The sequence below is a fragment of the Vespula vulgaris genome, chromosome 1 (assembly GCF_905475345.1).
Source record: "Vespula vulgaris chromosome 1, iyVesVulg1.1, whole genome shotgun sequence".
Taxonomy (NCBI): domain Eukaryota; kingdom Metazoa; phylum Arthropoda; class Insecta; order Hymenoptera; family Vespidae; genus Vespula; species Vespula vulgaris.
The window spans coordinates 16,895,308-16,920,735 of NC_066586.1; the positions used below are offsets into that span (position 1 = coordinate 16,895,308).

Genomic DNA, 25,428 nt, shown 5'->3' on the forward strand with positions numbered 1-25,428 from the left:
AGTAAAAGAATGAATAGAAAAATATATTGTAAAAATTAAGTAGTAAAAATTAAGAAAGATAAAATTTGTCGAGACATAAGTTTTCGTTAATAATTCATTAAAATTTGTTTTAGAAGACAACAGTGTTCATCTTAGCTTCGACAAGATAATAGGATGTTGAAGCGGACCTATTCTATTGTTTAAAGGCATCATGAGTCAGAACTTATTGACCACTCATGTGGGCGTATTCCTGTCTATGATCTACAAAGCAAAATGACTTTCTTCGATGAAAGAAAATATATGCACAAGTATAAAGACCGAACGCTATACTTCTCGTCCTTCGATTTTAAACGATCGTTATTACCTTTTTACCGTATATTCGAACTACTTAGGTTCGTAGTTCCAATAACACACATCCGGCTTAATAAAAGAAAGGAATTAGAGTTAGAACGTTTCTTGCTACGAAACTTTGTCGTTTTCATTCGTAAGTAATTGTATATCATAATTAGAATTTCTTATAATTTTTCTTTTTTTTTTTATAGTTTACCATTGACATTTGCAATCTATGTACAATCAACTAATACTTTTATTTGATTCATTAAGATTATTCGAGCTTTATGTTTGAAAATATTAATATCCTTTTTTTTTCATTCGTTAAAAAATCATTTTATTTTCCATTCGATAAATGATTATTTTACGATATACATACATTCATAGTGATAATTACTTTTATTTGGAGAGGAACTCTAATTGCATCCACGATTAAAAGAAATCATTTTTTTTTCATTAGCATACAAAAGACTCATAAAATAGATGAAATATTTTGTTCACGTAGAAATTCTCTCGATCCTCGTTCTTTTATCCTTTAGAAGGATCGTACAATAATAGACTACTAATTTTGTTCAGATTTTTGTTTCAGGATTTACGATCCATGGATCAAAGTCGTGTGAATCGATGGATAGGAGAATACTGTTGTTAGAGTATCTCTCTTCTCCCCACTCTGATAGAGGATCCAGAGTTTATACCTGGTGGAGGCAACTTTCAGCGGGTCGCACTATATAAGAGAATGACGAGCCGACCGCCCATGATAAAAGCTCGTGTGTGTTGTCAATCCGGTGTACGTGCTCGTTGTTAATTCTTCCTCTCTACCTTCGTGTTCTCGACAGGTAAGTGAGGTTCTAAAATTTTAGTTATTCTTTCTCTTCTTTTCTTTTTTTCCTCATAGGATATAAAAATAACATGGCGATGCAACAAAAAGAAACAAAAAATAGAAAGACAAATCTTTCCTATTTTCCAGTTTCTCCGAATTCGTGCGATTACGATCCAAGGAACAGTGAAGTGTCTTCTTATCGTTCAATCTCAATCATTTTTCTAAAATATATATTGATACCATTTTCATGAAAGTGTGAAATTTACGGTGTTCTAAATATGCACTTTGTGAACTCAGTAAATTAATGGATACTTCTTATCATTGATTGCATATGAACGTTGTTTCTTTTCTCAAAGAGAAATGAAAAACATGAAAAATATAAAAACGAAATTTTAATATCGCGAATGACACGTGATTACTTACACGCATAGAGAGAGACAAAGAAAGAGGTACGATTATCAGGGCAATGTCCGACACGATTGTAACACTTAATTAAACTGGTTCGTGTATCATGAAATGAACGATACCTTTTTGTCGGCGTTGGAAAATGTATAAAATTAGTTTGGTCACGCACGGTGTGCCAGGAGTTATGACACGTGCCACTCGGAAATCTCCGTGTGAAAACCGGTCGCCCTTAAGATTGCGAATCAGGAATGAATTTGCAGTCGTGGATCGAGCTGGGTGATAAATCGAGAGATTTACTTGCAGTATACATATATCATAAACTTTGACATCTCGAGTAATTTCTCCTATCGAAGATATTAAATCTACGACTTCGATCAGTACTCTCTTTCTCCTTCTTTCTTCAATTTTTTGTTTTTCTTTTTTATCACGATTAAAATCAAATTATTACTACTACTACCACTACTACTACTACTACTACTACTGTTACTGCTACAACTTTTGCCATATTTTTTAATACTTTTTTTCCTCTGTTATTTTTACTCTTGTTTTTATTGATAAATCGAATAGAAAGTTTCTTTTTAACAATATCGATCTGTCTCTCTCTCTCTCTCTCTCTCTCTCTCTCTCTCTGTTTCTGTGTGTGAGAAAAATATGAATTGTCTCGTCAAAAAATATAAATTGATATTTCTATCTAGATAAAAATTTTTCTATATCATTTCTATGTTCCTATCGCGAGAGAATTCACGTAGAATTGCGAACGTCTGAAAAAAAATGTCGCTATAGCAATAAAGTGTGCTCCAGATTTCCTTAAGAGCGTGTCCAGAACCAGTCGAGTGGTTGGCCGGTTACGTGTGCCTGCACGCGGGTTATATTATACAGCCGCGTTCTCCGCATTTATACTTGCGGGACAACTATCTCTTTTTATATTATGCAATTGCTTTCTTCGACCGGCGAACGTTTTAAAAAGAAGCCGGCGTACTTTATATACCCCGCCTATTTTCGTTCCGAATGGAATTTCTAACGTTATCGTTTTTTATCACAATTTTTCTTACATTTACAATTGGACGTGCGATTGGTCGCTTAGATATGAATAAATTAAAAAATAAGAAAATAAAAAAGAACGAAAGGAAAAGAAGGAAGAGAATATTTAAAAAGTATTAGTACGTTTTGCGTCTTTTATTAATTTCAATAATTAATTAATTAATTAATTGATATATGAATGATTACGGAAGTGATTTAAATTAAAAAAAAAAGAAATCGAGAACTTTATATTTTATAAAGAATTAAAAAAGCAGGATATATTTACTTTCGTAATTATTGGCTCGTACGTTAAATCTTCAAAATAAAATGAATCAGGGCTAATTTAATGGGAAAGATGTATCAAATATATGAACACTCAAGTATTCTAATCACGTTCCAAGTGACAGTGATACTTGACCCGTACGATACTTCATCGCATTACGATCGACTTACGCAATTCTACGCTTTATTCTCTAACAAGCCACAGGAATGAGACTATACGCAATTGGAGAAATGTCTATCACATTGCATTTCGGATCTCGATAAAGATTCCGGATTAATTTAACTCGATTCTATTCGACTCGATCAGATGAAAAATTTCAATTTGCGATTTACGTAGCACGAGCACGTAATATCAGATATTTATTTTGTTGCGATTATGTAAAAACAGGAAGAGTTCTTTCTTTCTTTTTTTGATTTGTTTCGTTTTCTTTTTCTTTCTTTCTTTCTCTTTTTTTTTTTTTAAGACGATCGATTCTATTCTTCATCGATTTGAAAGTTTCAACGATCTGTCTCATTGCTATCGGAGAAATCTCGACGTATTATATCAAACGGAAGGAAATATTTAAATCTATTTCACTTTGAATAGTATTCGCGTTAATGATGGAATATTAATTACAGATAAGATCAGCTGTCGGTACTCTAACGTAATGAATAAAAAATGAAAGTACAAAAATGGATAAATAAATAAATAAATGATAATTATTGTTTCAATAGAAGTATACGCGTCTGTTATGTATTATATATACGTGGAATCTTTCGTTAAGGAAGTCTATATCTACATTCAGATATTTATCTGTAAACCAGAATTTTCGTCGATCGAAAACTAGTTCAATATATACATACATATATATATATATATATATATATATATATATATATATATTGAACTAATAATGTATTGGCTCGGAAAACTTTCTACGAGATAACTTCGAACACGCTGTCTTTATCGTAATCGGTTTATTTCGTTTCTTTCTTTTCTCTCTTTCTTTCTCTCTCTCTTTTTTTTTTCTTTTTTTTTCTTTCTACATCTCGCGCTTGATCGCGTTCATGCGAATATTTTGTGCTTTCGCACGAGTTATTTATGTAATATGCACGATCGAATCTATGATTTTCCTTCATTCTTAAAAAATCAATTAGAAGAGCAAATAGAGCGTATAGAATTATTTGAATTTAAGAAAAAAAAAAGAAGGGAAAAGAAACAAATAATAGATAATCGAACCGCGAACAAAATCTTGCATCGATCGTTACATTTTCAAACACAATCAATAAATTTCATCTATCTCTTTTACTATAATTATCTGACTTTAAATCAAACTTGTATTAAATAAATTTTCAACAATCCCTTCGTTATATAATCGTCTGGCCTCGAATTAAACTTCTACTCAATAATTTTCGTCTATTCGATTTATTATAGTGATTTAACTAGTAATCAAACCTTTACAAAATAATTAACATCTATCCCTTCATTATATTTATATAATTTACTAATTATAATTGTATTAAATAATTTTCATCTACTTTTTTTTTTATCCCAATCACTTTATAGATACGAATTAAACCTTTTACACAACAATATTCATTTATTCTTTCATTACAGTTATCGATATATTAAAGATTAAAACTTATATCGAATTTCATTTAAATTTTATTCGTATTCTTTATCTAACTGAAACGAATAAACGTGGATTCATCGAATAGTGACAAAATTAAATTCAAAGAGAAGAGTGACAAATGTGCGAACGATTTTTCTTTCCTGACGGATGTACGAAATTGGAGAAATTGGAGTAAAAGAATGAAAAGAAGAAAGAAAGAATGAAAGAAAATAAGATAAAAAGAAATGGAATCATGTCGGAACGATCGAATTCCATGTGACATTCGGAGTAGAACCGAAAAGTCGATGTCCTTTCCAAGCGTTACGAACGTACCTTCGATATCTTTCACGATCGATCCTTTTACACACACATACACATACACAACGAATAAGTCGACTTCGAGATATCCGATACAAACACGTTTGTTTCTTTCTCCTTCTTTTTTTCTCTTTGTCGAGCTGATTTTTATACGCAGTCCCCTCTCACTTTCACTCGAGTCTCGAACCACCAACCACTCTTAACGATCAACTTCAACCAGAACCACCACCTTTATAATGTTTCAAACGCAACCAGGACAGAGCCAATTAAAATTAAAAATTTTCATCATTCCGATAAAACATAAACGAAAAAATTACGATTATTCTAACACCTATCGTTGTAATCGTCAAAAATTTCAATAATTTTTCTAAAACAATTCGATCGATCATCCTAATCCTATCGAAAAATCGTGATCGTTTTAACATCGATCGTCACAATCGTCAAAAGTTTCGATCGTTTCTTTTTTAATTTTTCGGTAGAAACTCGGCCAATCGATCATCTAAATCATACATTAATAAAAATATCGTGACCATCTTATAACTAATTGTCAAAATCATAAAAAATTTCTATCGTTTTTCATCCGATTTTCTGAAGAAAATTCGATCGGTCATCTTAAATATATCGATCAAATATAAAAGAGAAAATCGTGACCATCGATCGTCAAAGTCACGGATAAATTATAGTAATCGCGAGAAATTACTTGGAAAGTAAGTATACCTATAAAGAATATGTATATGTATACTCTCTCATAAATTGATTGGATACATCAACGATTTCTCGTTAATTTCTTTATAACGTTATTAACTTGGACCTACTTGAGGAATTGGTTTACGTAAGAACGCATTTATTATTAAACGAAAAATGATAAAAATATTTGACTCTTGACCTTTTCCATCCTACGTACGGAGAAAGAATCTTATGTAACGACTCATAGCTTTTAGGTTGCACTTTCAATTCTATCGAGAACAGGTGCACGGAGAGGATACAAGCATCCTGATTAGGCTAACACGAGTCTAATTAATTAACGATTAGATCAATCTTCTTGAACTAAGAATTATTATGATCGGTTCATCGTCATTATTATCGTGATGGTACTGACGTAATGTGAAGTAATTAAAACAAAAAAAAAGACAAGAGAAAAAAATAAATAAATCGATCAAATCGGAAGGATTCATTCGATCGAATGAGTTTCGTGATTAGACTAAGACGGATAGGATACAAGCATCCTGATTAGACTAACACGAGTCTAATTAATTAACGATTACATCGATCTTGTCGAACTAAGAACGATTTTTATTCAATTTATCATGGTCATCATTATCATTATCATTATTATCATGATCTAAATACAATATGAAAAGAATATTAGAAGAGATAACAAAGGGAAGTTTAGTGGAATAGCTAAGACGAATAGATAGAAAGTTTAAAAGAAAATAACGAGTTGAAACGTATGTTTTTCTAAACATTAATATTGTTGTTGATGTTGAAGGATGAATGGAAAATGATAAAACCAAGTTTCTTTTCAGTATCAATTAGATCGAAAATAAATGATATTCTATTTATTATCATCATCACATCTAATCATCGAATGATTCATTTCAAATGTAATTTAAAATAAATAAAAAAAAAAATATATATATATATATATAGATCGGTCAAATCGGAAAGATTCATTCGATCGAATGAGTTTCGTCTCACATAAAGAATCTTTAACGAATCGTGAAATCAAGCACTTGTCCGAGTTTTGCACGCTTAGAAAGTGGTAACACGCTTTCCACGTAGCAGCTTGCCATGCAAACCATAAATGAGCTAGTAAAATGAGTAATAGGCTATAGTTAACTGTCGGATCATCGAAAAAAAACTCACTCACGTGAGAGTTGAAACACAAACTTTTTCAATCGAACGTGACAATATTCCCATTGTTTCTCCATACAAATTCATCTTTTCACACGCTCAAATTGATTGATTTTTGTTTAATAATAAGACCATTTGATTTGTTTCTCTCGAAGATATTCGTATCGGTACATTTACAATCTTGATCGAAAGTAAACTCACGTGAGAGTTCAAATAGAAACTCATTCGATTGAACAATATTCAGAGACAATATTCCCATCATTTTCCCATACAAACTGTGTCTTGTATGTTTCTCTATTCAAATCGATTGATTTTTATTTAACAAACATATCGCTGATTTGTTTTCTCTCGAAAATATTCGTACTTACTTATATATATTTACATTTTTACGATCCATCTTAAACGATCCCTCACGCGAGACAAGTATGTTTTCTCTTCGCCTAAAACAAACGAACTCTAATGTGTTTTTTTTTTCTTTTTATCTTTTTGCATTTAGCTTTCCAGTTTATTTCCATAAACGGAGAAAACGTTCGTTCATTGACATGTAAAAGGATCATGAATGAAGAGAGAAAAGTAGAGAAGAATGAAAAGGAAAGAAGGATAAAAAGAGAGAGGGGAGAAAAAAAAAAGAAAAAGATGTAAAAAGAGATGATAGAAAGTGGTGGTTTAGATAGCGTCGATTGGCCGAAATAAAGCGCGCCCGTTGGCTTTCTAAAAGTTTTACTCTTGTACTTTCGCTTTAACGAACATAAGCTCGGAAATCTTGCAAATACAATGTACGAATGACGTTAATAAGCCATCGTAATTTCGTATAATTGAGAGAACTTCGATGGTCAAGGTTACTTTCACTCAACTATATTCATAATATATATGGATGTATGTGAGAGTTAAGAGATCGAACGTATTTATTATGGATGCATCATAAAAGTTTATAATCGTGACACTAATTCGAACTTTCTCATTGATTATTTCAGAATGTATCGAGTTTGTCTGCTGTTCGTGGCTGCGACAGCGGTGGCGCAAGGTCCTTATGATTTAGAACCAAGAGCTGTAACTCTTTCTGGCAAGCCAACTTTAGGGCCACTTTATACGTCCGCGTTAGGTGGGGGTCAAGGTTTTCGTGATAACAGTTACGAAGATAACGCTGTAACACCTACCCCATCGTCTGCTCCACTTTATAGAAATCCGAACAATCAACCACCTGTAATATGAGATTCTTTTAATGATGAGAATCGTTCGGTTGTATCGGCCATTGATCATTTTTCTTTTCATTGTGTATTTTAGGTGTATCGTAAACCAACGTCGTCTCCGCTGGATGGTTCTCGTGATTATCAGTCGAGTATAAGAGTAGGAGGTGGTCCACCACGTGGACCTCTCCGTGGTGGTGGTGGTGGTGGTGGTGGTCCGATTGGTCCCAATGGCCCGGTACATAGATCATAACATTTATTTATCGTTGATACAATTGTCATCGCAATTACATCCCATCGAATAATAATTTTTATTGAAGATCAATGCCGAAGAAATCGAGGAAGAGAAAGAGGAACCAGATCGTCTGACGCTTCTTCTTCCTCAAAGCAAATTCGACTGTGTTGGAAAACAAACTGGATATTATGCCGACGAAGATTTGCATTGCGAGGTCTTCCACTATTGTCATGAAAATGCGAAACATTCGTGGATCTGCCCAGAAGGATTCACATTCCATCAGGTAAGACTCGTGACTGCGACTCTAACAATTTTCACTTTACGATCTAGCAAGATCGTAATAAACGCGGTATGCGCTCTTAAACCTTACAAAATTCCAATTGGCTGAGACCACAGCTGTGCGCCAATTTATTCGAACAACTTCCGGGGTAAAGCACCTCGTATTTCCTTCCTACGGAAATCTAAAATGAAGGAGTATCGCTAACTATACTACTTTCGCTTTTCACCAAGCAAAGGTCATTAACTGACGGTGATATGTTTTAGGTTCATTTGATTTGCATGCCGCCGAGCGGTGATATCAGTTGCAAGAAGAGCTCGCAATATCATTTCGTCAACGAGTATCTCTACAAACCATTGAACCAAGCCGAAGCTGAAACGAAACCTAACGTGACCTTGAGATATAGCGAGAGGTATTATCCAGCGGATATATATACCGATGAAAGGGAAGCAGGCGATTATCAGATCACTCCTTCGTCAGCACCTGTTCGACGTCCTCTGCAACAGGTACCTTTACCATATCATTTCTGAAGACTCCTTAGTCTGTGATACCAGCACACTGATGTCCAACTTCAATTTGGATCCGTTTTTCGTGACGTTGCCTGAATATACACGACTCCAATGAAAAGCACGGGAAAAAAAAGAAAATCGATGAATGAAAGGATCTCTGTTCACGATCAACGTCATCATTATTTGCATGTTGTTGTTCATTATTGTTATCTATGAAGTTGAAATATAGATTGGATTTCTTTGTGCATGTTGTCTATCTCTCTCTCTCTCTCTCTCTCTTTCTATGTATGTATATATATATATATATATATTTCTCTCTCTTTTTCTCTTCCTCTATATTTTCAAGCTTCTTGATCTTCTTTATATTGTCTGTTGCTTCGTTCTACATTTTGCTTACTCTCATGATTTTCTATCGCACTCTTGTAAACTATATATGCCACACCGTCGTTTACCATACTCAGCTTGAACCAGCTCGAACGATGAACAACTCTCTTCGGTGTCTTCCACTCTCTTCGAAGATAAACACCATAGAAAACATAACGAGTGATGTTCGCGATAGTTTATCTTGTTGTAGATAGGTTGGATCCTTGTTTTCGTTTATTAAACTTTCCAATCCGTTCAGGTTTTCGTCGGTCAATCATCAGCAGCGTTAAACAGCATTCCTTCGTCGGCACGTCCACAAATACAAGTTCCACAATTTCGTCTACCGGTGAATCAAGTTTTTCATAGCCCCGAAGAAGTGAATATTCCTCTTCAACATAGACGACCGCAACCACAACAGCATCAAGCAATCAGAAGATTCCCTCAAGTTCGACCTGCGGAAGAAGACTACGAGTAAACTCTGAGAATTTCTTTTTCTTTCTTTCTTTCTTTCTTTCTTTTATGTTTCTTTTTTTCTTTTTATTCATTTCTTAAATTCATCGACAAATTCAAAAATACTCGGAAACGTATGTTAATTCGTTTCAAGATCATAATATTCGTCCCATTGTCGTCATTTCATTTCTCATAAAATTTTTTATCACAACGATTTTATTACCCCACTGTTCTATCGTTTAACGGCATCAATTTATCTGTAGTTAATGGCATGAAAGTTGAAGTATAAGGATAGAATCAATATTTATTCCATTATTTTTCAGAGTAACATATGTATATCGTATATCTCTCTATAGTTTGTGTATTTCTTTTTCTTTCTTTCTTTGTTTTTGCATTTTACATTCGCGAATAAAAATTTCAAAGATTTTCTTTGATATCGCACGTTGGCCTATGATCGTGTAATATGGAACGTAAAAAATATTATTATTATTATTATTATTATTATTATTATTATTATCATTATTATCGTTACCATTATTATTATTATTATTAAAAAATGATCTTCCTCGTTTAGAAGAAAAAAAAAAAAAGAAAAAAAAGATTTTTATAACATTTTAACTTTCGATCATTGAAGCCGTTTTTTGTTATTATATCATTACTATTTTTATTGTAAATAATAAGCGATAATAATTAGATAATAAAGCGAGATCGTCCGTACGATTGTTTTTATTTCATATGTATAATATGTAATTAATTCAATTACTTCAAAGGGAAGATCAATAAATTATTATCGAGTTATTTTTTCAACGATGATAATTATCAATATTTATATATGAAATTTTTAGTATTATGTATTCGTTTTCCTTTTCCTTTTTTTCTTGAATAAAATAACAGCCGTCCAGCGACGAGATATACAACGAATTTAACCCCGGGAAATTTATTTCTTCATGAATGAAATTAAAGTATATACTAAAGAGAAAGTTTCCTCTTTCTTTTATGCGATGTAACGTGTATAAATTGTAACATAAAATACATACGAAATTACGTAAACATCATATTCTGTATTAAATTATATGTTTTATTTAAATATTAATTGTTTTTAATAATGGTGTACATATACGCCGAAGTGATATCACGTTAATACAAAGTAGGCAATACCTATGAAGAAATCAACATTATTTCTTTCACAGTATATGAACTTATTCACATATCATTCTCGGTAATCTCATATTAATACTATTTCAAAATAAGTTTCTATGATGATTTTCGCGATTATTACAGAGTATATGATAAATGGACAAAAATATAACAACCTCTGTAAGCACAAGATCAATACTGTCTCATCGTATAATTTACAATTAAATTTTATCAATTATCTTTAATACTGTACAATTTAATCATTGCAAGTACATTTCGTCATTAGTTTCGTTTACTATGGATAATGATAATGATTGATGATGATGATGATAATAATAATAATAATAATAATAATAATAATAATAATAATATAGCAATAATAATAATGTATACAATGTGTGTCATTTGAATATGAACGTTGTTTAATGTTTTAAATGAGGCAGTATCATTCGTAGTTTGAAGAAAAAAAAAAAGGAAAAGAAAAGAAGAAAAAACATGATTCTAATGTTTCCGTAATTATACATTTTCATAATTTCTACACAGCATCCCTTTCTACCATGCATATCTGAGTTTAAAAATTTCTCGTTTCAGAATGATCATATACATAGAAAGAGTAAATACACTCTGATTCCGTACCTTGCAAAAGAATCTGTGCATCTGTAAGGAACACTGCTTTCAGTATAAAATTTGGCACTATTTTATATAACCATTCTCTTTATGAATAATGAACATTACTAACTCTTTTTAAAAACTATGCACACAGTGTGTTTTCAGGGCTTAATCAATTTGATTTTAAGCCATGCATATATTTTCGAACTGCAATTAGAGGAGTTTTGATATCTCATATTACTACTGCATCCTTGAATGAATAAACAATATACATTTGTTTTATTTTTTTTTTCTTTTTTAATCAGGAAGGCTTACTAATATATAATAGTTTCTTCATAGATGAAATATATATATGTATATATGTATGTATACGTACGTGGTATGTGTACATATACATATACATATATAACATCTTCTCTACACAGTAACTTCATTCTAAAATACTTGCATTGTGTTAAATGATCGCAAATAAATGTTAAGAATATAATGAAGTGAGGAAAACAAAATAAATAAAATATCAAAAACATGAAAAATGCATTAGAAAATATTAATCCATAAAATACACTTAAACACAAAACAAATTGATCTAAAATTCAAAATTTTAATAAATTATTATTATGTTCAATCTATATATAAGTGTAATATTAGAATGAAAGCATATATATCTTAACTATTACCACATACATGATTGAAAACAAATAATATGATCGTAATAAAATATAAAAATAATTAATAAATGCTTAATTGTTTGTGAATGTTAATATACTATTAAATTGTATTCTTTTTTTCTTTTTTTTTTTAAACAACGCAGTCACAACTTTCCATATCTGGTGGGTTTGCATTACCTTCTATAATATACAATTACAAATCTCGATTTTGATTTTATGACAATGGACATTTAATTACAGTATACCCCTGTGTGTTAAGATAGAAATGTGTAGAAAAATTATAATTCGAAATTCAAGGTCTCACAATATTTTTTATCTATATAAAATTAATCAATGGATATAAGGTATAAGTTCCTGAGAGACACAAAATATGTTTGCAACACGAAAGAATATATCCAACAATATTGTAACATACTTAATTCGAATAATAAAACATTTTGTTTGTTTATTGAAAATAGAAAAGATAGGGAAGGATTATCTGTAGTAAAAAGAAATTACAAATAAAAGAAGCTTTCAATGCTCAAGTTCAATGATCAAAAAGAAGTTCAATGATCAAGTGATACTCGTTCTTAATGATCTTAGGCATTAAGATATGTATACTGAATGAAGTGGCACCCTGAGTAAGAGAGAGGAAACCTTAGATAAAATCAAATTCTCAAGAAGCAAGTGTATTAACTGGCAATTATGGAAATATCTTATTTCAGCCTATGTACTTACATTTAATTATATATATATACATACACACACAAATGTACATGTATATATATATATGTATATATATATATATATGATCGGGAAATTTTTTTGCTAATGGTTCGCATGCATATTTCTATTCTTAAACCCCTTATTTAATTTAAGTTTAGTAAACTATGATAAATAATTAATTTCTTTTTTTTTTTTTCAAACGATGACAACCTTTAGCAATGAATGAACTAAATGATCTTATTTGTAATGTCATGTACATAAATACACCCTGAAACCAAGCTTTCAGGCAATATGTTGTGAAATTATGTATTAATAAATGCAAAACTGATATATAATCTAAATATATAACATATTGCAAATCCACCGAAGATATGTTGTTTTAAAGAGAAGCAGTGTAACAGTTCATCACTGAAATATATATCTTCTACTACTTATGTACTAGTCTTTTTTAGGTACATCTGAATTTTCCTGCATGATGTGATAATAATGTGATAATATGAACAATCTCTAATTAGAAAGAATAACGTGTCAATAAAATTGAAGATATAGGTCTATGCAAGAAATGTACTTGTATACATATTGCTGACATATAAAGATAAAAACAGGTTAAATATAACTAGGAATGTACATATATACCCCCTCTCTCGCGATAGTTATTTCTCTAATTTTCTTTGTCGACTCTACACGAAAAAAAATTATTCCGCTATTAAATTGCATTTGTTACTATTCAAGTGATAATTTAGTAGCAGCATAAAATTATACCCTACTATAGTGAAGTTTCCCTGCTTCCAAATTGTATATACATTTGGCTATTTATGTATTAAGAAACCAATTTGATTATAATAGCACATTTCTTGTTATGCGTGCAAAATCTTTTTTTTCGTGAAGAGAAGTTCGTTTATATTATAGTACCTTAATATTTATATATATATATATATATATATATATATATATATATATATATATTTTAACGGTTACAATAGTCCCCACAAGATCAAATTCTGTTGTAACATTTATATCCCTTAATTAACAAACACGTATGTCATACAGATGAGATTATGTATACACTTTAGGAGAGCCAGATTATTATTATTAAAAGTTTAATTAAAACTGGAAGTCCCATATAAGACAGAGTTTGATCTTGCAATCTTGAAGACAGATAAGTTCGTTCACTTCCCATATTACACATAGGAAATATTGAACTGGTATGATTTGGCTGTTCAAATATAATTTGATTAAAGGTAAATTGACATTTCCTTTTTTTCTTACTATGTTAATCATTCTGTAAGATATGAAGGCAGGTGTGGAGTACAATTGTCATGCTCTTGTAATTTTTTTCTTTCTTTTTTTTTTTTTCTGTATACCTTTAATAAATACCTAAAAATTTTACTAAAGGTTTTCAAATAAAATATTACTCTCCTCTTATGTTTATTAACGATTATATTAAATTTTGCTAAAAAGTGATACTAAAATTATTTAGTATTAAAATCATTATCAGGGAACAATAGAAAGCAGTGATTTCCTGGGCCATGCACTTGATCTCCACTGTGCTTTTGCTATTATTTTTTATAGTGATATACTTCAAATGGGAAGACACTAACTGGCTGACTCTGACAAGCATTTTACTCTCTAAATATATCCAGGTACAAAAAGCATACTATTCCGAAAGCAAATGATTTGCAACTAAATTTTACATCTCCTGTTTACAAGAATAAGTTCAGCCACAGGATATAGACCATTTATACATATACATATATACATATATATATATATATATATATGTATATATATATATATAAAATCAACAATTTCTGTTAATACTTCCACGTGTTATTGCCTATAAACTTATTCAATCTTATGTACTCCATAGGTGCCTCTGTTTTCATTGCTTTATGAAGCATCCATTGAAAACAGGCTAAATATTTCATAAAGTGAACTTGGTATATGATTTTGCACTCTACAAGTAGCCCATGTATTTTCCATTATTCTGTAAGAACATATTATTTTATATTAATCAAAATTGAATTTTTTTATTTTATAATAGAGAATTATCAGTGCAACTCACTTAACCACAGTACAAAACCAGGCACACTTCAGGGATCCATAATTTGATGTATTCAGCATTAACTATTTGACAGGACGATAATGAAGTGTTAAATCTGCTGAACTTTTCCAAATAAAATGTCTTACCTATAATAACATCAAGATACTTTAAAAATAAAATTCTAATTTCATTGAATATTTTATTTTTTCAACTTACAGTCCTTAAGTCCATAGATGGGTCTAAAACTTGATCATTACATAAAATTTCAACTTTTTCCTCAGCTAATGAAGAGGAATCTGCGTTAGAATCTGTATTTGCTCTATCTCCTGCTGGAGAACCTCCAGATACGGAATTACCAACGCCAGTTACTAAACCAGAATCACTGCCTGCACAAAGTGCTTTATCAAAAATATGCTCTGCGACCTTCCGAATTTGTATAAAATCATTTGCAATTAAACGATCCCTTTAAAAAAAAAAAAAAAGAATGAATATGAATGAATTAGTGATAAATCTTATATATGCGTGTCTGAGTGTATGTGTATCAGTGCAATTTCACATAGAAAATTCACGTTACTTTTTCAGACTTTTCACTCCAGAACTTGCATGTGGAGTTAAATAAAAAGGTATTTTGATGAATTGTGGAAGATTTTTATTTGCTACGATATTTGATACCCATAATGGTACCGTATCATTTAATAATACACTTTCTGTTTCACCTGCAGCATCTCGAACTAGTAACCTACACATTGTTCTACCACCAACTTCACTAAAATGTATAATTAATTTATAAATATGTTATTAATTTTTTAATGGAAAATGAAGTGTGTTTAATAGTCTTACATACCTGAAAATTACAGGTGTATGACCAGGTACAGAAAAATACAAATTTCTACCACTGTCGTGCGTCGACCCATTTCCATCATTACTATTTCCCTCATTATCATCATCTGCGTTCATCGGTCGCCACCAGTGTTCAAGGAGTGCTTGTAAAAGTAGACTTCCATAATTTACTATAAAGGATTGTAATAATATAATTTTTATACAATGACATACTATATTCTTCAAAATGAAAAAAAAAAGAAAAATACCTTTTTGATCTTGACCCTTATTATCTGTAAGACCAGCTTCTTTAGCAGAAACCCATGCAGAAAAACAATCATTTTCATCTTGTCCTAAATGGATGCTCAACATCTATGGAAAAAAAAAAAATAAATAAATAATAATTTAAAAAAGGATAAGAATTGTTTATATCTTTTTTGATGATTAAATCAATCAGTACATATATGTACTTGTCTAAATAAATAATAATACAAACCCCAGTCTTGAGATCAACATTAAACCAATTTGGAACATAAACCATTTTATTTCTCTTTTTTATTTCCTGTTCAAAATCTACATGACCTAAATCTTCCACTTTACAGGCTTTTAATACGTCGTATAGTGCTACATTTTCATCTGTATCTTTTGTTAGAACGTATCTCCTATCATTTAGGATATGGCAGTGTCGTATTGCAGGAGCTCCTAATATCCTCTGGCTCGGTTCGGTATTTAATGGTACACCAACATTTCCTGCCATTCCCCCGGCAGAATCACAATAATCTCCAATATCTTGCCAATCCCTTTGGCTTATAGACTAATAAAATTAAATAATTTCACTTGTTAATTACTTATTATCTACTACTAACAATACTGTAATTATTTTATAGATCACTTAAATTAAATAAATTAATTACCCAATTATTAATGGTAGATTCACTAGTCGCAACCCAAATACTAGATTGATCAGGGGTCATTGCCATTTTGAGTATGGGCTCTTTTTCTTCGCATATAACAACAGATTTCTCAGGATGGCTTAATTCAGTCATTACGACTCTTTTGTCCCTACCACCTGATATTACATGACTAAAAGTATCTGTAGCCTAAGAGAAAACAATTATAGCAATTATAGAAGTACTTCTTTATAGATATCTGATTAAAAGATATAAAATTATAACTACCAATAATGCCCAGACACCCTCATTATGTACTCTATAAGTTTGCAAACATCTCTGTTCTCCGAGTGACCATAATTTAATTGTGCCATCTGAACTTGCCGATAAACATTTTGTGCCATCTCTATTGAGCACTAAAGCTTTAATATTGTCTGTATGCCCACGCAGTTTCATAAGTTTTGTACAACACCTCGGATCCCATACTCTAAGAACTTTTTCTGTACTTCCGCTTACTATAGCTGTTCCAGTAACATTCATAGCAAGGCTATATATCGAATCCTTGCTGCCAGACAAAGTTGATGCTACAACATCACTATATTTTAAGCAAGCTCTGTACTAATATTTATAATTTGCAAAGCGCACTTACTCGTCACTGTATTATTACTCGCAGTGAGAGCTGTGAGCGTATTTACATCCCAGAGGTAGATTGTTTTGTCTAAGCCTGCACTAGCTACTAGTTCTCTGTCTTTAGCATACGCCAATGCTTTTACATAGTCCCTATGAGTCCTTAATGTTGACATGCAAAATCCTTTATGCGCGTTCCAAACTTTGACAGTGGTATCGGAGCTAGCAGATATAACTAAAAAATATTACTTTCATTTTGAATCAATATAATATATATTTTATAAACGATATACGAATATATCAAAAGAAAAGAAAATACATACGAGTCTTTCCGCTACAACATAAAACAATATCATTGACCCAATCTGTATGATGTTCCATAGATTGTATATACGGTTCGTTCATATTCTTACAATTCCATATTCTTATAATGCTATCTCTGCCCGCAGAATAAAGTCTATGTAAAATCGGATCATATTGTAAAGAATTAACGCCAGCTCTGTGCCTTCTCTCTACTTCATCCCTTATGACCATGGATACCTTCATCAAATATTAATGAAAAATAAATCATTTTTGTCAAACTCGTTCTTTACTCGAGTATACATATGTCCAATATTAAAATGTAAATGATTATGTTAACAAAACAGTTATACATTGGAAACTCGGTAATTACGTTAATAGGTTAATTAATTTCGTTCGATAAAACGATTACATCTTAATATTTAATAAAATTATTTATTACTGTAGAAACGTAAAATTATAATTATGGAAATAAACGTCCATATTTCGGCCGTTTAAAATCCGTGCGTTTATATTTCATGCAAACAAGCAATATGGCGATCGATGGATTATAATTTGATAGTTGAACCAAAGCATCTTATGAGCTACTGTAAACAACGTTGTCAACATTTGATATAAACATTACACGAATGTAACGTTAATAAAAGATTTATTACTCAAACTTTATTCATATCGATCGGAACGTTCGTATATAATCAGATCGATCATAAAATTCGTTCTAACAACTTCGAAGTAATAGGTTTAAAAGGAAAAAAAATAAAATAAAATAAAATAAAATAAAAAAAAAGGAGAATAAATGAAACAAAAAACAACTCGACAGGTAGCTGACCTTTACACGTTACCGTGTGTATCATATCTAACATGTATACACATCGTCGTTGAGGAAATATATATATATATATATCATATACATATATAGATATAGATATATACTCAGAAAGGACGTATGATGCTTTAAAATCAATGTTTCGTTAGAAACTAACGAAAGTTTACGATTAAATTGTTTCCCCATTTCTTGTAAAAAAGTAATCACAACTGACAAAGTATTCCCATAAACTTGATGTTCTAAGAAATAGGATAAAACGAATAAGAGTAAGAAACTTATGAAAAATAATAATGGAATGTAAAGACGAAGCTAAATGGGGAAGAGAGATAGACGAGACAATATACATACCTGTATCTTCTTACGTGTACTCTGTCCGCCTGTCTTATGGGCTGCCATTATTATATACCGCCGATGTTATTTCGCTTATCCCCGTGTAGAATTTAAGTTGCTAACGATGAAAACATTCGGAAAACGATTACTGAATTTCAAGCGGGATGACGCGTCGCGAACCGTAAAACAAACCGGCTAGTTGAATCATCGTCGAGCGTAACTGTAACCTCGCACGATTGTCTCGAAAATCGTGCTCGTATAAGGACGCGAAAACAATCCGTCGAGCATTACGCCGTGTATGTCGGTATTCCTAGATTGTCACCATTCAAGTAATAATCTGTGATAGTACGTACTCCCTCTTCGTTTCCAATGGCGACCTCTAGGGTCCCTAAAAGTTAATCTAAAATGTAAATAATCTCATACGATTTTAATCGTTTATCTAGTACGTCAGATGGCGCTTAAATCGCGTCGATAACGTCGTCAACTTTCCAAACTCTCAATAAATTTCTTTCTCTTATCTTGGCAGCATTGATTGAAAAAAAAAAACAATTTTTATTTCGTTACCAACTTTGTTAACTTGATCGAAGAGAGCTACTAACCTCTGTAATATTTTAAGTTAGATACGCATAAATATTTTTATTCCATTTAACTTATCGTAAAAGAAGTCATGTATGTAAATAAATTTTTTATAGATTACGAACATTAATCGGATATAAGTAGAATTTTTATTAATAAGTTGTAAGTGAGAGTGAGATAAGTTAAATAATTGAGCGAAATCGTTCTGTCTTACTTGAAATATTTTATATCGTGACCTTTTAATATTTACTATCATTGACAATATCTGAAAATGTTATAGATATTTCTAAATTTTTATTTTTATTTTCTTCTATAAGATAGTAAGGACGTAGAATCTATCGAAGATGTTGAAACGTACGTTCGAAGAAATGGAAGCTGCGATAAATGATAGACAACCGGTCCAAAATTCTTTAGATTCGGATGAAGAGGATGAGGAAACCAATGAGGATACTTATAATGTGATGGATGAAAATGAGTTTGAAGGTATTAAACTTTTAAGTCTTAGATTTATATCTAAATTCGTTAAAGATCTTTTAAAAAGTCAAAGAAACGATAACGAATGACCGACAATATTTGTAGGTGCCGAAGATGGTCCGACTGCTCCAGAAGCAAACGTGGGTTTCACGGCATTTAATATGAAAGAAGAATTGGAGGAAGGACATTTTGACAAAGAAGGTCATTACTTATGGAAAAAAGAAAAACAAATACGAGATAATTGGTTGGACAACATAGATTGGGTTCAGGTTGGTTATGGTTCTTTCTTTCTTCTGCTTTATGAAGCTTCATGATGATTTATAGGTGAAACCTAGATCAAATATAACAAAAAAATTAAAAGAGGAATCTCATGGATTGGCCGATAGCGATAGCGACGATGATGGAGCAGACATTACGTTTGATCCAGTTCATCTGTACAAACAAATATTAGATTATCTACAACCTGGAGAAACAGTATCTAAAGCATTATGTAGACTTGGTAAATTTTATTATTTCATAAAATACATTCTTTTCTATAGTAGATCGTATATACATATATATGAGTGTGTGTATGTATATATTTGTATTTATATTCATATTTACTTTACCTTTAGGCAAAGGTAAAAAGAGATTAACGAATGCCGAAAGGTGGAAGAAAAAAAAGGAAGGAAAAAGTTTACAAACGGATGATCACAATTCTGCACAAATAACTAAGCTAACAGAATTAGCAAACGAGCTATTAACGCGTACTGGCAATATGGACATATATCAAGAAAGTTATGAGCAAATAAACAAAAAGGTAAATTATTTTGCATTGCATTCTAAATTATTTCTTTTTACATACTCTGTTGTCATAGGTGGAAGATCGTGAGAAGCACTCTCATCCTTCTAAAAAAGAGGCAGATTTAGACATGTATGCCGATGACTTTGATGTAAAAGAGAAAGCAAAATTAGATGAAAAAGACACGGATAATGGTAAATTGATATTTATATAATTTATAATATATTTGAAGATTATCATTATTACATATATTTGTGTTATATTTCAAATAGATAAAAAATTGGCAAGTACGAAGTCAGAAAATACGAAAAACGAAGATGAGGTAGAAGATGTGACATGGGAATTAAAGTGGTCGCAAGAAGAAGATGCCGAAGTACATGGCCCACATACATCTGAACAAATGCATGCATGGGCAAAGGAAGGTTATTTTAAAAAAGGTGCATGGGTAAGAAGAACAGGTCAACAAAATCAGTTTTATAGTGCTGCGAGAGTGGACTTTGAATTATATCTGTGACATATGACATGTACAATTGAAAATCTTGTCACCTTTTACTTTTGTAATATCAAATTAATTACCTTTTAACAAAAAATTTAATCTTTGTGTATACGCCTCCAAAGTTATCTTTATGAATAAGTTCGGTATATATAGCGTATTATGTTTAATATATATTTACTCCACAACATTTTATGAAATTTGCGAAAGTACATTAAAATTCGACATTTACTGTAATATAATCTAATTCTGCCTGTCTATTTATGATCAGTGATTATAATGTTCATTCCATGTCAAATATATGTATATTACATTCCATCCGTAATCATTCTTAAATATCATACCAATTTGAAGTTATAATCTCTTTTATTATTTATATAACGGAGTCGAATATTCATAATGAATATAGCTTAAATGAATATTGTATTCTTACCCAATGTTACGCGCGTGTGTGTGTGTGTGTGTGTGTGTGTGTATAAATAAATATTATATATATATTTGTATATATATATATATAATATAATTTTATAATCACGATGGCACGAAGATACTAAAAAAATAGGTTTAAACACATATATGTAGGTATAACATAGATATACCGGCACGTATGCGATTCTATTTATTTTCTTACCTGCATTACTAATGCCCTTATTATAAAGAGCATCCCATGTGGCACTTAAGGCGGAGAAAAACTAATCACATGCTGGCGAGACTTCCTGCGCACATGCCGACAGAAATGGAACGAAAGAAACTTATGGCCTCTACGCGGAGTGTCGTAGTTCTAAATAAGACACGAGACTAAATCTATTTGTACCACGAGCTGCAAATCTGTAGTCTAGTCATATTTTTTGAATGTCGCGTTCGAAGAGATCTTCAAAATACAAAGAGGGTAATACTACGTAAATATGTACAAGAAATCTTTACAGACATTCGTACACAAGGGTCACAAGAAGGACGGACTAATGGACGATAAGAAGCAAGATCAATGAATGTGTAAGAGAAAAATAAAAATATATATTATATATATAAATAAAATAAACAATGTGTATATCCTTTCAATTTGATCGATTAACATTTTCAAGGTTTATTTCAAGATGTAAAACGAATAAATTAATAGTATCGAAAACGACAAAAAATGAAATCTATTAACAATTAAATGAAACGAAAAGAAGAAGACGTAATTACTTTGAAATCTATTTTCAAACAACCATGTAGGTGTAAATAGCTGCAGAACAAATAGAAATATTAAATCAAGATATCAATCAAGCTTTATTTTATCGGCAGGTAATTTGTACGTTCTCCGTTATACTCGATGCATAATATAGAGAGTAATTTTTTATTTAGATGTCTTATATATTTTTATTAGCAATGTAAGAAATTTTTATACGGTTACTTAAAATAAAATACCATGCATGTGCATTTTGGATCGTCGTTTCGTGCGACGAATATCCAAATTATATATATGCACACGCGTATAATACGTATACATATGTATATACATTTATATGTATGAACATACATATATATATATACATATGTATCTATGTACGTACGTATGTATGTATATATATATATTTTTTTTTTTTAATATAATTCGTAATTATAAATTCTCGTACTTTTTCTATATAACATCCGCACAAAAATTTCGAAGGATTAGTAGGTTGGACTCGCGACTGAATATAAAGTTAGGTTATATTTCTCAAATATCGCACGATATGTACGTAAAAAGAAAAATTAATTATACGAGTTACTCGTTCGTAATCGCGATCGATAATAAATAATTGTGAGGAAATCGTAAATATAAACAACTACGTTAGATACGTTTGAGAAGAGAACGTGATGAAACGGATGCAATGTACATACGTACATACGTACATACGTATGTAAATATACATACGTACATACATATGTGAGCGCACGTGCATATGTATGTACATATATTTGGACCACGCTGGTACGTCTCGAATGTTTGAAATGACCTCGCGTCGACAAAGTACAACCAACGACTCGTAAAAAAAAGTGTTCAACGTAATACTAAAAAAATATAATTATAAACGCAAAAATAGAGAAGAAGAGAGAGAGAGAGAGAGATAAGGGAATCGTCGAAAACGTAAATCGTGATTTCGCATTCGAAGTTTTGGACTAACGTTGTTAATAAAAAAATAAAAAAAAAAAAAGAAAGAAAAACAATTACGTATATATGAATGTACAGAGCATAATAAAGAGAAATCTTAGATGAAGGAGACGACACATGGACGTTACGTACATATATATGTACAACATTAAAAGTACATTGAATTGAGTTTTATATATAACGTGTATATATATATGACAATATATATATATATATATATACATACATCATATATATACATAATATGGTAATATATGTATATACAGTATATTATATATATATATAATTGAGTAAATATATTGTCATATACGTGTTGTTGAATGTGTATATATATACATATATCAATAAACAAATGTATCACGCGATCAGTCCCTTCCAAACCAGGAACGTGTACGGACAAGGACAAAGAAAGGATCATCGAACGAACACGTACGCATCATGGACGACAACAAATCGTATAAGCCGATTTCATGAGTTCTAAACAATTGGTACAGTTATTCGATCGATCCCGACCGAGAGACATCTTGAAAACGATCTCTCCAAAGGTAACCTCAACAAATTATCTAACCAATTTTAATCGACATGTATGTACTTATGTATGCGTGTATATATTTTTGTGTGACGTATATACGTATGTATATATGGTGTGTGCGTTGTACATACTTATGTACTAATTGAACCGATGATTATACGAAAGTGATCCTCTTAATTGTAAATTTATTAGAGATATCAAACGACATTAATATATCGTCACAAACGTTATTCTTAATATTATTAAAATAACATGAAATAGAAATATTTTTCAAGAGTAAATATATTTACTTCTTTTCTCTGTGCTCGTCAATATATATATATATATATTATACATAAAAAAATAATATTCCAATAATTATAATAATTCAAATCCGTCGAAATATGTATCTCAAAATGAAAAATATATACGACTTAGATCACTTTCATAATCATCGGATCATTATTATATTCTTTCGATGTATTACTCATATTATTATAACCTCTCAAACGAGGTTCAATCGAAGCTTTTTTCATACGTCGTTTAATTAGCGTAGTACACGCAGAGGATACGTAATAATGATACGAGTCTTAAAAACGACGAAAAGATACGAAAAATTTGAATCGATCTGGCAGAATATATATAATATATTTTTATTTTTTCGCTATATGAAATCGGCGCTCATAAAGTGTGTATATGTATTAGAAAAAGATCTGTGTGTGTGAAAGAAAAAGAAAGAGATAGCAAAAGAGAGAGAGAGAGAGAGAGAGAGAGAGAGAGAGAGAGAGAGAGAGAGAGAGAGAAAGAGTACAGATAAAGATAGAACATGGACATTTATACGAAGGTTTACTTACACGAGAAACGTGACGTACATTCGATATTTCGTTATATGTACATATAAAAATAACCTTCATCATCGTTTTCGTCGTCATCGTCGTCATCGTCGTGACTTCCCTCTCATCTTCTTCGTACGACACATATAGCAGTAGCAATAGCAGCAACAGCAACAGTAGCAACGACGACACCCTTACAAAAATGTTCTCCCTTTCTGTTTCTCTCTTTATCTTTTTTTTTTCTTTTCCTCTCCCTCTTTCTCTTTCTCTCATTCTCGCTCTTTCCTATACCTATATTCTCGAATAACTTTCTTTGGCCCTTTAGCCCTACAAATTTCTTCTCCCTTCTATTTTCTTCCTTATTTTATGCGATTGAACGTACGGATATCTTTCGTGATAGGCAATGTGAAAGTTAAAGAGAGAAAGAGAGAGAGAGAGAGAAGAGGGGAGAAGAGAGAATATGTAATCTCTTTCTCTATCTGTCTATCTCTTTCTTTCTTACTACGCGTTATCACGTATTCTGAATGATGGCAAGGGTGAAGAGAATCGAAAAGTTGATGGACGCTCTCGAGAAAGAACGAACGTGTGTATGTATATATATATATATATATATATGGTTAAATTTTTTGCTCCTTCGTCCCTTAGTGTATCCAATAAAGTCAAAAAGTATCTGTTCGTATATATATATGTATATATATATATATATACACATATATATTTAATATATACAATATACATATAAATAAATATATATATAGGTATGTAATTTATATATATATATATATATATATATATATATATATATATATATGTATATATAGGTATGTAGTTTACGCGTGTAGGCGAAAGAAAAATAGGAAGATGTTAGAAGGGAGGAAGCGCCGTTATACGAGCGTTTTCCCTCTTACACGGTCCTCTTCCTCCCCCTTTCCTTTTTTCTCCTCCTTCTCTTCCTTCTCCTTCCTTCATCCTCCTCTTTCATCTCGCCTCGTTCCTTCGTTCCTTAGCGAGATGCACGTAGCGTGACTAACCGTCGTGACTAACGAGCCA

The 25,428-nt window shown here is 31.1% G+C and overlaps 3 protein-coding genes across 7 annotated transcripts; 2 read left to right on the forward strand and 1 right to left on the reverse strand.

The window, feature by feature from the left end:
• Positions 1–983: 983 nt before the first annotated feature.
• LOC127063362 (uncharacterized) lies at positions 984–11,077 on the forward strand. The gene is made up of 6 exons (XM_050993081.1): positions 984–1,145; positions 7,575–7,803; positions 7,885–8,025; positions 8,108–8,305; positions 8,566–8,805; positions 9,431–11,077. The coding sequence occupies exons 2-6, from the start codon at positions 7,576–7,578 to the stop codon at positions 9,644–9,646; spliced, it is 1,023 nt and encodes a 340-aa protein (XP_050849038.1). The 5' UTR covers positions 984–1,145; position 7,575; the 3' UTR covers positions 9,647–11,077.
• A 46-nt stretch (positions 11,078–11,123) lies between these two features.
• Positions 11,124–18,924, reverse strand: LOC127063279 (WD repeat-containing protein 48). The gene is made up of 12 exons (XM_050992836.1): positions 18,595–18,924; positions 17,444–17,660; positions 17,143–17,355; positions 16,782–17,077; positions 16,518–16,703; positions 16,100–16,417; positions 15,873–15,975; positions 15,629–15,794; positions 15,359–15,550; positions 15,001–15,247; positions 14,806–14,930; positions 11,124–14,727 (listed from the first exon to the last, which is right to left on the reverse strand). The coding sequence occupies exons 1-11, from the start codon at positions 18,640–18,642 to the stop codon at positions 14,868–14,870; spliced, it is 2,049 nt and encodes a 682-aa protein (XP_050848793.1). The 5' UTR covers positions 18,643–18,924; the 3' UTR covers positions 11,124–14,727; positions 14,806–14,867.
• Positions 18,925–19,086: 162 nt separating this feature from the next.
• Positions 19,087–21,216, forward strand: LOC127063352 (CD2 antigen cytoplasmic tail-binding protein 2 homolog). 5 transcript variants are annotated; one of them, XM_050993025.1, is made up of 7 exons: positions 19,087–19,245; positions 19,474–19,635; positions 19,732–19,895; positions 19,951–20,125; positions 20,241–20,425; positions 20,484–20,601; positions 20,680–21,216. In XM_050993025.1, exons 2-7 carry the CDS (start codon positions 19,497–19,499, stop codon positions 20,919–20,921), a joined length of 1,023 nt encoding a protein of 340 aa, XP_050848982.1. In that variant the 5' UTR covers positions 19,087–19,245; positions 19,474–19,496; the 3' UTR covers positions 20,922–21,216. The 5 variants fall into 5 exon arrangements, with proteins under 5 accessions (XP_050848982.1, XP_050849015.1, XP_050848992.1 ...); XM_050993058.1 differs by having other exon boundaries at positions 19,110–19,245; positions 19,470–19,635; XM_050993035.1 differs by having other exon boundaries at positions 19,136–19,314; positions 19,470–19,635.
• The last annotated feature ends 4,212 nt before the right edge of the window (positions 21,217–25,428 follow it).

What these genes read in the sequence shown, in the direction of transcription:
- LOC127063362 (XM_050993081.1), top strand. Translation starts at nt 7,576, where the DNA reads ATGTATCGAGTTTGTCTGCTGTTCGTGGCTGCGACAGCGGTGGCGCAA. An exon ending in ATCCGAACAATCAACCACCT is followed by an intron (nt 7,804 to 7,884) that starts GTAATATGAGAT and finishes TGTGTATTTTAG; the next exon opens with GTGTATCGTAAACCAACGTC. An exon ending in CGATTGGTCCCAATGGCCCG is followed by an intron (nt 8,026 to 8,107) that starts GTACATAGATCA and finishes TTTTTATTGAAG; the next exon opens with ATCAATGCCGAAGAAATCGA.
- LOC127063279 (XM_050992836.1), bottom strand. Translation starts at nt 18,642, where the DNA reads ATGGCAGCCCATAAGACAGGCGGACAGAGTACACGTAAGAAGATACAG. An exon ending in CATACACCTGTAATTTTCAG is followed by an intron (nt 15,551 to 15,628) that starts GTATGTAAGACT and finishes TATACATTTTAG; the next exon opens with TGAAGTTGGTGGTAGAACAA. An exon ending in GGAGTGAAAAGTCTGAAAAA is followed by an intron (nt 15,248 to 15,358) that starts GTAACGTGAATT and finishes TTTTTTTTAAAG; the next exon opens with GGATCGTTTAATTGCAAATG.
- LOC127063352 (XM_050993025.1), top strand. Translation starts at nt 19,497, where the DNA reads ATGTTGAAACGTACGTTCGAAGAAATGGAAGCTGCGATAAATGATAGA. An exon ending in TAAAGCATTATGTAGACTTG is followed by an intron (nt 20,126 to 20,240) that starts GTAAATTTTATT and finishes CTTTACCTTTAG; the next exon opens with GCAAAGGTAAAAAGAGATTA. An exon ending in TGAAAAAGACACGGATAATG is followed by an intron (nt 20,602 to 20,679) that starts GTAAATTGATAT and finishes TATTTCAAATAG; the next exon opens with ATAAAAAATTGGCAAGTACG.